Here is a 12,645-nt window from a genome sequence, read left to right as displayed (position 1 = left end):
ATCCAGATCCGACTCATTAGTCTTTTTCTTCACATGAGTCTTTTTAAAGACTTCATAACTATAGGAAGTGCGTCACAATTCTTTTTTCTATAAATAAAAATACAATTAATGAAATAATATTTTGTCAAATAATTTATTTCAGAAAATAAATTTAAACTTAAAATTTAGAAACCTTACCATCTCCCTCTGAATCGTACCAACACTCTTTGCACCTCCGATGTGCAACGAGCCACCCTTTAGGTTGGCTCTTGCTTTTTTTCCTTGATCGTACAAAGCCTTGAATTCTTAGGTATCCTAATACCGGCATAATTTTTCAAATATATGAGGCAGCATCAAACTCGAAGGTGCCCGATCATCCCTAGCTTTCTTTAGCCAGCTAGACAGTTTAGCTCTCGCTTTTCTTTCAAAATTGGTCGCAATCACCATATTGTATCTTGGCTCCCTGTTACATAAAGTCTGAAAAAAATGAATAACGTTAAATAATTAGTTAAGTAAAGTATAGTAAAAATATTAAACGTAACTTAAAAAAAAGATTTAAACATATATATACCTTGAATTCATTAAGCATTGCCTGGCGGATACTGTTTGGAATCTCTCGCCAAGAGTGATAGCGCTCAGTATATAGTCTCCTAACACTCTCCTAAAGAGCCCTAGCTGCCTCCTTCGAAGGATACCACCTGCAAGACACATAATAAACATGTAATTATATCATCAATAAGTTATTAATATAGCAAAACTAAATAAATAAAACATCAAACTTACGAGGATCCATCATGCTCAATCATAACTCTCCCAAGTCTGTCCCTCTGCCCAGGAGCTAACCTAGACACATCATGTACTTCCTCTGGTCTAGCAGCAGAAGAAGGTGTAGGTGATGTTGTAGGAGTGTCAGTCTCAACACTAGAATCTCTAAGTCTCAGAGTAGATATGCGAGGAAATTGAGATCCGGGAGATGAAATTGTGGGAGATGGAGTAAAAGAAGATGATACTCTCAGGGGTTGAGCAATAATCTCTATGGGTAGCTGATAGGTCTGATCATATGAAGTATATCTGACCTGTGAAGAAGAAAAAGTATCGCGTGGTCGGCGGAACTAACTATGGTAAACTAAAGGATCCATAGTCCCAAAAGGCACAACATGAATATGTGTGGGACTAGCTCGGCAGTGCTGCATCTCCGGTGCTGAAGAAATATGTCCTGGGATATCCTCAAGATCAACAGGTCTCCTAGACTTCTTTTTACTTCTACCAGAATAGCTAATACCAAGATGATCCCGAGATCTATCACCATCACCAGATGACATTTGCATGTAAAGTAACAATACAATATATAAAAACATAAATTAAATAAATTTAGGGTTGGGGAAATAAATAATTTACATACTAAAGTCCAAGTTCATAACTTGAATATCTTCCAAACATCAAAAATTATTCAACCCAATGTTTTTCTAACTTGAATATCTTCCAAACTTAAAAAAATCCTAAATTCTAATTTCTAATTACTTCATGTTCTAACCGTAATTTTATCTTCAAAAATACTTCAAGTCCAACTAACAATACCTAATTCACAATCTAATTAAAAAAACAACAAATCAAACTAAAGCCCTAAAATTTTCATTCACAATCTAACTTCAAGAACTAACCAACTTAACATAACATTTGAACATCAACAACACTTTAATTCCAACTTCAAAACATATTCAATTCACAATTTAATTTTAAAAAAAACTCTAACTCAAATAATTAAAAGACCTAAAATCTAATTTCTAACATTCACCAATTCTAAATCATATATACAAATTAACTATGTTAATAACATACATGAATCAAATTAAATAAAATAAATAAATATCAAATCAACAAATTAATTATTTATTTTCAAAATTAAAACCCTAAAACTAACTAACCTTAACAATAATAAGGAGAGAGAGGCTGACGGTGCGGAGTGGCGGCGGCAACAACGGCAACGGGGGAGGGCATGGCGGCTGCAACAACGACGAATGGCGGCGAAGGGGTGGGGAGTTGGAATTTTTAGAGAGAAGGGTGAGGTTTTAGAGAGAGAGAAAAAACGCAGAAATAAGAAAAAGTGGGCTGCATGTTTCAAATATTTCAGAAATAGCAACGGACAGCGTCTCCCTGTCCGTCGCTTTTTTAAGTAATTGACCGTCATATTGACCAAAAAAGTTACGGACTTGGAGACGCTGTCCGTCACTTATTTAAAAAAAATTAAAAAATAAAATGTATTAAAAACGACGGACGGAGACGCAATTATTAAATATTATTTAATTATTTTAAATTAAAAGCGATGGACTCCGTCATTAATTTTATTTTATAATTAATTTTTAAATATATTTATATACGGCGCAAAAATCCGCCAAAAAAAGCGACGGACAAATAGTCCCTGTCCGTCGCTTTTTATTAAAAAAAAATTAATTTTTTTTTTTTAAAAAAAACGACGGATAGCGTCTCAAATTTCATTGCTTTTTTTAGCGACGCGGTCCGTCGCTATTTTTTCTGTCGTTTTTTGGACAGTTTTTAGTAGTGACCAAATCTTCCATTATCTCTTCTCTTACAAATCAAATATGTAAATCTTAAGCCCCAAAATTGCAAAAGGTAGAAGAAGGAGCATACTTCAAGTTTCGTCTTTGAGTTTCATCAAGTCTACACTCCGACAAGCCTTGAAGTAGGGGGCATTTGTAGACATCGAAATTGTATGGGATTCTACAAGATGAGTCTTATTTCAGTTTGGATTTTTTGGAGGCTAATTTATCTTAAACCCTAGCTTATGACTATATAAAGGGTACTATATTTCCCTAAAGAGACATCTTCAATATTCTGCAAATTCATGTAATATTCACAAAGATCAATATATGGAGATCAACAATGAGTTCTATATCATCCTTGTTTGAGAAATACACTACTATAGCTCTCGAATCAAAGGAACAAAATCCATAAATAAGAATCAAGGGAGAAACAGAATTGTACCCATATTTATTTTATCAATAATATTCTTGTTTCTTCATATTTTATTGATGGTTGATTTTTTTAAAAAAAATTGCGAACAGTAACATTGAGAATTATTCTTGTGGGATTCAATCAAGTTCAACAGCAACCCTTGCACGACAGATCAATACTATTTTTTTTCACAAGCATGTATATCAATTAATGTTTTGTGTTCTTGTATTTGTGCTATATTTTTCTGAAAAAATTGTATATATGAAGGTCTTGAAATACGCTGAACAGAAAAGGTGCCATCGAGCTTCAAAGATCGATACAGTAAAACATATCTAAAGTAACCTCTAATTAAGGGTGTTAAGTGGGTTGGGCCGGATCAGATTGGCCCACCTTTTTTTGGGTCACCGGTGTATCGGGCCGAATTGGGTCGGACCGGACCCTAAGATTGAATTGAAGAACAATTTGGCGACCCATTGACAAAAGGCTAACCTCAGAAGGCTTTTGATAACATGTGGAAGAAATGAGTGTTAAAATTGTCAATGCATATTTATGAGTCTAAGTGGAAGATTGCCGGGATATAGTATTAACTAAGTAATTAAGTTATATTATTTTATTTAATCCCTTGTAAAGACTTTTCATTTTATTTGGTTTAATATAATAAAGACTTTATTTGTATAGTTCATTATGTTAATATGTGTGTCCATTAGTTATATGGTAGACGATTTTTGTGTGTGTAGTTATTAACTCATAACTAACTCAAATTAGTACTTGAAAAATTTATTTATTCCTAAAAATTCAGATATTTAAAATTGGGAATGAATTATTTAATTTTAAGCTTTTCAAGTATTATTCTATTAAAATTAAGGGCGAATTTGTACCAAAGTATAATGAGAGAGATATATTTAAACCGAAAGTATAACATGAGGGATATATTTAGCTCGAAAGTATAACGGGAGGTATATTTAAATTATTTCCAATAGTACAAGGTATATTTGACTCTTTTTCATTTATTTAAATAGAAAGACAATTTTCTTTTCCATTATCTTCTTCACCCAATTTTAAAAACCCAATTACCTTTTCTTTATCTTCTTCAACTGAGAAGACCAATTTACTCCAACCATCTTTTCTTTATCTTCTTCAACTGAGAAGACCAATTTACTCCAACCATTTTTTGTCATATTCTTTCCTTGTCTTCTTGCTTTTCTTTGTTCCCTTTTCCTCTTTTACCCTCTATTTATTGAAAAACAAAAACTGTGAACCTCTTTCTCTAAGGAATCAATGTTCTAAAAAAATAATAATTGTTATTGAGTTCTTTAGCATGACAATTAAAAATTTTGATTTATTGTGATTATTAAGTTATTTTGAGAGTACTATAGAACTCCATTACCTTCATCGTAATGGAGTTCCGCTGCATCATTATTGTAATACTGTTGAAAAGGAGATGATACATTGGAGATGATTATTAAATTTCAATTAAAATTTGATAGTGACTTTATTAATTTTAATTTTTGATTTGGCAATATAAATAGTGGAGGTGATGTTATTACAAAGATGATGATGGAGGTTATGTCGGAGGATTGACGGCGATGGAAGCTACGTTAGAGGACTGACAGAGAAGAGAGCAAAGGGTTGGAGTAATGGAAATTGAAGAAGAAAGAGGAAAAAAAAACGGAAGAGAAAAGAGTAAAAAAAAGTTACTGTATAAAATAAGAAAAAACAAAATGAAAATAAAGATTAAAAATTAAACAAATAGAACACGTGGCAGATAGTAAGTGGTGCATGACTACACTTTTTTGTTGCAATTGAGAATGTCTGAAAAGTGGATATTTATTGCACTTTAAAATTGTTTAAGGGGGTATTAGACCCCCACAAAGTTCAAATGTCTTCTCCAAAAACACGTCTTACTTTAAGGGAATAATTATGTATTTTCTCAAAAATATAGAATTAATTTAGTTAATAAATTAAATTTTTCAGAAAATTTGATTTTATTGATTGTTGTCGGTAATTCTTACACGAGAAATTAAATAAGATGTAATGGTAGATTTTGAAATTAAATCGAGGAGTGCAATTACAGATTTTGAGTGGAATAATTTATATTTTTGTACGATATGATTAGTTTATTCTTTTGCAAATTAATATCGTGATTGAAAGCCTCAGTTAATAAAATCTGCAATTTCTATTATGCCTGACTAATTGACCAGTGTTAGAAACGAGATTCATTATAGGAGAGGTAAAAATTATATTTACTGGTCTTCTTAATGAAATATGATATTTGATTTTTAAATATTTTAATAAAGGCATAAAACTTTTTGCCCTTTTTATCTTGATTCTCTTTTATTGCCCATATATTGTCCCCATTAAACACACATTAATGGCTAAAAATATTTTGTCTCTTCGATCCTTGGGGTGGAGGTGGTGTATAAAAGGTCAAGGGAGCAAAAGAGAAAGGCATCCTCTTTCAGAAATAAATACTTACCCACACAAAGATCTGGTAGAGTAATTGGTGAGAAAAATAGCAGAAGATAGCAGATTTGCAGTTCTGGATTCTTCACTTTTGAACGAATTTTGTAGAAGTTTCAACAGGGTAGTGTTTTTCTAAATTCGTTTATATTATATTGTTCAGTTATTATGTAGGTTCGTGTTCTTGTTTAATTGCTTCCGCTGTGCATATTCTAACAAATAGATCTTGTGGTCGGGCCTTTCCCGAACCCTACGCATAGCGAAAGCTTTAGTGTATCGGGCTTCTTTTTAATCAACAGCAAGAGCTAAGCTTAACTCCATGAAAGCTGAACTAGGAAAATTCAGTTCCTTAATAAAATCATGTGACAAGCTGATATTCATTGCTACTAGTCCACAAAAAAAAAAATCATCCGCTGATAAGTAGTTCAAAATTATCACTCAATTGATTCACATAATCATAAGCATACATCATAGAAACTGAAGAGAATCAGCAAAAAGCATTAACTGAACAACATAATATAATGAAGAATTTTACTCGTAATTGCAATGGCGAAAGAATGCAATGTTGCAATCGTGTACAAAGTTCATTACTTGATAGGAAAATGAACTTGTGCAGTTTAGTTATATGTTTCTTTTAAGGATTTTGGTCCAGCCTTTGTGGTAAGTAGGGATGTGTATCGGTTGGTTTGGTTCGGTTGTTATGTATTATCGTTCGGTTTATCGGTTATCGATTTTTAAATATGCTAAATCGATAACCAAACCAATAAGATATTTCTTATCGATTTTCGGTTATTGATCCTTAACGGTTCGATTTTCGATTTAACAAATAAGAAAATACATATAAAACAAATATATGATTTCTCCAACAATTTGACACGACAAAACAATAATATCACTTTACATAATGCTCATAAAATAAAAACAATAATAATTAACATTAAAAAAAGTATACAAGTGCATCACAAATTAAAGAACTAGGACAATAATATGAACTAAAAACTAAAGGACAAATATAGTAATCCATAAGGTACTGATATTAATATTTAATATTTATGTAGGGATAATGTAGTAAATTACTATAGTTTTAATGGATTATCGATTTACGCAATAATTCAATATTAAAAACCAATATCGAACTGATAACCCGATAATTTATTTTATGAAACTATTAGAAACCCGTTAACCCAATAACCAAATAGTTATAAACCAATAGCATTTTTTCGATTCGGTTTATCGGTCGATTCAGTTTTTGCACACCCCTATTGGTAAGTTATCCTTATTTAAGCAAGTCTAGAACTAAGAGGCCAAAAAGGTATGAACTCCCTCATGTGGTTGTAACCATTTAAGTTATTCTACATTCAAGACCAAACAAAACTCATAAAATGTTACAAGAGATCGACGTTTGCACAATTAAACGTAAATGGAATAACACGGGGTCAAAAAGTTGAAATGACAAGTGTACAGAGATTATAAGAACTATAATTCAAATATCACTTCAAGAGGAATAGTCTTACATGAGTAGTTCTTTAGTACATTCTCCCCTCGCACTTCCGGGAGCCACATTTAGAATTCTCTCTCTTCATACTGCCATTTTTATCATAAACATGGTCAATATGGTAGTTGTAGTGATAAGTAAGCTCCTCTAATGGAGCAATACTCTCTGAAGCGAAAAACATTATGTGAGGTACTCTCCTATCACCATGGTAATACATGACATTCTGAGCATAAAGGTTTGGTGAGCAACTATGGTTGATAAATCTTCCAACATTCCCATATCTTAACGCATCAAGGGTAAAACCATCTTCATCCTTTCTCATCAAAGAATTTGACTCAAATTTGAGGTTATTAGTACGCGCAACATTCCTTTTGGGGATTTCTTCATCATAGTTGCCAATATCAAACAAGTACTCATCATGATCTATTCTATTTTCAGCTTCCTTTTCATCAAGCAACTCCCCAACATATTCACATATAAAACTACCGGATGAGACATGATCTCGTGACCTCAAACCCCATCCTCTCGATTCGGTCATGAAAACCTCCAAATTGTATCGAGGACCATGTTGGCTAACTCTATTTTTGCAAGAAGGGGGACATTTGCAAGATGGACCACACTCATAAACAAGAGGTTGTGCTCTAATAATAGAGCCTCTTGTGTTGAATGGAATCTCACCTCCGTTCCTAGAAGCACAAGAGCATTGCTCGGAATCCGAGCATCCACTAGTGCAATTGCAACCTTGAGGCATAGAGATATAATACCAATCTGGATATTTCATGTTGGTAATGTAAGCGAATGGTGGGGGTCTCTCATCATTGATTGCATTGATAGCAGGGATCGGTATCTTCTCTTTTCCTTGTGAGACATCATAGTCCACAATAAACTCTGACTGCATAATTGATTTTGTTGCCTTTTTGACACGAAAGTGATTTACCTTGACTAAATTTGCTGGCTGTGACACTAGTTTACAAGTAAGTTTTGGTTGGCCGAGATTTCTTTTCAGTTCAAACTTGAAAACATATTTCCCAGTTGGAGCTCTTTCCTCCCAACACTTCGTCACGGTGTACAGCCCATCGTAAATGTATCTTATATCACTCTTTTTACCGTTCACTCTTTGTCGACCACAAATAACCCTCACTGGATATCCCAAGTCCATGGAGTTCTTCAAGGCAAGATTACCGCCTTCAAGCTTTTGATCTTCCACTCTCACATTAACAAATACTTTTGAATTCCCTCCTTGACCTACATAAATGAATGTTTCAGAAGATATGGTCTCGTTCTCATATCGACCAGAATCTACAATGCTAGTTGCAACATCTTTTCCATCAATATTCACATAACTGATACCCTTAATAAATTGGTGATGTAGTCCGATTGTAACAAGTTCTGCCCTGAACCGGAATTGATCACCAATTTCAACTCCAGGAACATGTCCAAAAGTCCACTCACAGTTTACCCACTTTTTCTGATTTTTCAAAGTCATTGCTGTCTCTATATGGATTCTTCTTTTGGACCGTCCTTCATGTTTCTCTGCTTTCAAAAGTTTAGTATATACGTCATCAAAAAGTTTCAGAGTCTCTCTAACTTCTTTCACTTTCTGAATATGTTCATATTCAGTTAACAATCCATGACCAGAAACACCACACGTGACCACAGAATTCCTTAAATCTTCTTGAGAAACAGATTCATCTTCAGTAACAATTTTGCACCTCTGTAGGGGTTGTGGACACCTAGCTGCTTCGTCCTGCACGATCTTACCCTTGCCACATTTCTTACCGGCACTTGGGGTCTTGAGACCTGATTTTTGTGAGTTCCACTCGGAGCAGGATAAAATGCAAATTTCATCATCATCTACCTTACTCCTGGATTCATCGTCCGAAACTTCTTCGTAATGAACTCTCTTGGTTGTTTCCGTACTAGGTTCATCATTTTGAACTTCAATCAGATTTTCTTGTGAAACAATAGCAAACAATACTGGTCCATTTTCAATAGGTTCGCCTTTTATAAACCAATCACATGTATTTCCTGTATCAATTGATGGCTTTTGGAGAACCTGATTAACCAAGACTTCACGCAGTTGTGTAGACTCATCATACATAAGATTTTCTTCTTTCATCTTCAAAGGTTGATTTCCATTCGTAGGTTGACATGAGGTATTCAAATGACTTGAATCACCAGCCTCTTTTGGATGCGCACCAGTTGCTGCCAGATCATCCCTTTTAGCCTCAAAATTACTTGGCACAAAAACACTTAAAGGCTCAGCTGACTCAATCATAGCAACTTCAGAACAACTTTTGATCTCAGTATCAGCAGAGCATTGAGTATCGCTTCCATTCTTCTCTTGAAGAACACAGGGGCCACAATTCTCAGGAAAATTCCTCATAGCATCGACATTTACAGGCTTGGTAGTGGATGGAAATTCAGGGTGGATCCCTGTGGTTCCGTTGTTTTGGAGAACAAATGGACCACAATTCTCAGGAAAACTCCTCGTAGCATCGACTTTTACACGCTTGGTATTGGATGGAATTTCCGGGTAGATCTCTCTGGATCCGTTGTTTTCACAAACAAATGGAACACAATTTTCAGGAAAATTCCTCCTAGACTCGACATTTACAGGCTTGGTAGTTGATGGAAATTCCGGGTAGATCTCTCTGGTTCCGTTGTTTTCACGAACAAATGGACCACAATTTTGAGGAAAATTACGGGTAGAATCAACTTTTAGGCGCTTAAATGTGGAGGGAGATTTAGTATCAACCATCTGATGAAGTTTCTTCTTCCCTAATATCTTTAAAGCATTCGTTTCCGCTAACACAGACATCTACAATTTGTAAAGTATGCACAAGTTAAAACCCTTGCTAGAAAAAATAATTTTACGATAAAAACAAATACTGACAAGGCATTATGAATGAAGGAATCGACCAAAATAAGGAAGTTACAACAAAGAAACTCACATTAGAGCAGAAATTCTTTAAAAAATGGCAGTTTCTAACTTGCATTTAGGAGGGAAATTAGTGCCATAGAAAGAGAAGTAGAAGGCATTTACTAATGAGTCATTATAATTAAACTTTTTATGCAGAAATAGTTTTTGGCGGCAAAATTAGTTCATCAAATAAACCCTTATAGTTTATTTTGATATTTGGGAGGAATAGTAATATAATAATAAAAAGTCAAGGTTGCAAACAGTCTAACGAGAGGAATGGAAGTGATTGGCACAAGAGCTCCTATGAGTGTTCCGATCGGGAAGCGACTCTAGGATTAATTTGTTAGCGTGCTATTGATAATTTAGGACATATGGATACTAGTACAATCATAGTGCTCCTCCAAGGATCCAAACTCAGACTCAAGGCTAGGAAGAACTCTTTAGATGCAACACTTAATCATGGCACCCGAGACTAGTGTCTTTCAGGTGCCACTTTAACTAGGTATTAAAATTTTCACAGATATCTATTGAGATACTATGGGAATATTATTAGCTTTTAGTTGGTTGACTAGCTCAACTTTCACTTTATTGGTGAGGTTAATAATTTCCTCCCCTATCCCCAATTTTTAAAAAATAAAATTTAATCGAAGTATATCATATAATTCTGGCTAAAAAATTAACTAACATTGTAAAAAAAATAAAAACTACGCTAAAGAAAGGGGGAAAAAAACACAACTTACTTGAAGTGTGATTCCAAGTGTTGGCTGGCTACATAACTAGATCAAAACACTCTTAAAAAACAAAAACCCCACAACACAAAAGGTTTAGATGGACCAAAAATATTTGTATGGAACAAGAGTCAGGGTATGCCAATACAAACCTCCTATTTATACTAATAATAATAATATAAAGTGAACGCACAATTTGATTCCTATTCAAATTGGGTTTCTTTAAACCAACAAAGTTACCATAATTACTAATCCTAATTTAGGTAAAACTCGGTGTAGTTTATTTTTTCCCACTACCCTTACGCTCTTTTCCTTTTTTGGGGGATTAAAATTCGCAAAATCCCTTTCCTATTATGCGTGTTTGGTTCCACAAGGAATACAAGTCCAGTTGCTATAATTATGTGTTTAATTTACACTAGGCCAACCAATTTTATTTAGACAAAATAACTAAAGATTTTGGAAAAGTGATTTTAAAAGTGACAAAAAAGTTTTAAAACTAAGAAAAAGTGACACAAATATTATTTTTTGAGTAGAGGTGACAATTTTGAAGATTAGTGTTAATGACACTAATTTAAAAACCCTCAAATTTTATTATTTACACAAAGGCCCTATTTCCTCACCCCACCCTTTTTGCCGCCTCCACCATCCTACCCCTTCTACCGCCATCGTTATTCCCACTCCTTCTATCGTCATCAGCGTCACCGCCACCTCCTCTCCTCTTCCTCCTCCAGTTGCAAGAGTACGCGGCCGAGGAAGGGGCAGGAGAAGGGGATGCGACAGAGGAAAGGGGAAAAGCAGTGCCTACCAAGGGTGAGGCTCCAGTGGAGGAAGTACTGAGAGAGAAGGCCCCTCCTACGCCCTATGGTAAACTAGATAAGAACATAGAGGTTGAGGAATAAGAAGTTGTTGAATAGGTGGAGGACACCCAAGCCGGGGTTGTCGATCTACCCCTACTAGACCCGATATTAGCTCAACAGATTATAGCCTTCTTGAGTGGGTTGACTGGTACTGGAGCCAGTCCCACCATGCCTGTAACACAAGCTCTAATTGATCACCCATTTTTTGTTGTAGCTCCTCAGGTAGATGGGGTGGTAGGTACAAATGCCTTTTTTCGCCCACTTATGGGCCCAGTGATGATCGGGACTGAGCATGACATGATAACCAAGTTTCTGAAACTTAAGTCCCCAGTCTTCTATGGTTCTGAAAGCGAGGATGCGTATGAGTTCATTCTCAACTTCTATGAGAGATTGCAAAAGCTAAGGATAGTTCACCAACACGGGGTGGAATTTGTGACTTTCCAACTGCAGGATGAGGCCAAGTAGTGGTGGAGGGCCTATGTGGACTGTCGCTCACCAGTTTTGCCCCACTTACTAGGGTCCAGTTTTATGCCTTATTTCTGAAAAAAATATGTGCTCCGTACCTTAAAGGATCGCAAGAAGGACGAATTCATGGCATTAGAACAGAGTAATATGACAGTGGCTGCCTATGTGGCCAAATTTCATACATTGTCCAGGTATGCTACTCAGTTGGTAACTACGGAGAATGAGAGAATTTAGTTATTTGTGAAGGGGTTGAACCCCTAGTTGCAGGTGTTGTCTGTTCATATGACCTCCTCAAGTAAGAATTTCAATGAAGTTGTAGACTTTGTGAAAAAAGTAGAGCTAGTACAATGGGATGGGCAGGCCAAAGCTTTGTCTAAGAAGCCCAAGAATACAAGAAACTTTCAGGGATCCTATTCTAGAAGGTCAGGCAGGTGTGCCGACAATTGCAACCTAACCAATTCAGTCAGCAATGCCCACTTCTATGGATAGTTTTTCAGGTACTCCATAGCAACATCCTGCCCAGGAAGGCCAAAGAGCTTTTTTTATGCTAGGTAGCAAGCTGTCCTTTGAGCGCAATTATTTTAATTGTGGAGAGCCAGTGTACACAAAGAGAGAATATCTCCATCCTCGCGGGACAGATTCAACACCGCACCAGACTAGGGTAGTGGTACCCATGAGCGGAGGTGGAAATGGTATAGGACGTCTACAAGGTGGGCGAGGAGGAAATCTGAGAGGCCGTGGAGGTTGAGGTAATGGCACTACAGG

At 35.4% G+C, this 12,645-nt stretch overlaps 1 protein-coding gene across 1 annotated transcript; it reads right to left on the bottom strand.

Moving 5' to 3' along the window:
• Window positions 1-6,879: 6,879 nt before the first annotated feature.
• LOC129896947 (histone-lysine N-methyltransferase, H3 lysine-9 specific SUVH5-like) lies at window positions 6,880-10,745 on the bottom strand. The gene is made up of 2 exons (XM_055972948.1): window positions 10,571-10,745; window positions 6,880-9,728 (listed from the first exon to the last, which is right to left on the bottom strand). Exon 2 carries the CDS (start codon window positions 9,726-9,728, stop codon window positions 6,939-6,941), a length of 2,790 nt encoding a protein of 929 aa, XP_055828923.1. The 5' UTR covers window positions 10,571-10,745; the 3' UTR covers window positions 6,880-6,938.
• Between the last annotated feature and the right edge of the window lie 1,900 nt (window positions 10,746-12,645).

Source organism: Solanum dulcamara, chromosome 7 (assembly GCF_947179165.1).
Source record: "Solanum dulcamara chromosome 7, daSolDulc1.2, whole genome shotgun sequence".
In the NCBI taxonomy this organism is placed as follows: Eukaryota; Viridiplantae; Streptophyta; class Magnoliopsida; order Solanales; family Solanaceae; genus Solanum; species Solanum dulcamara.
Note: the sequence above shows the minus strand (reverse complement) of the source record. Positions and strands in the feature narration are given on the sequence as shown.

Coding starts and splice junctions, on each gene's coding strand:
- LOC129896947 (XM_055972948.1), bottom strand. CDS start 9,728: ATGTCTGTGTTAGCGGAAACGAATGCTTTAAAGATATTAGGGAAGAAG.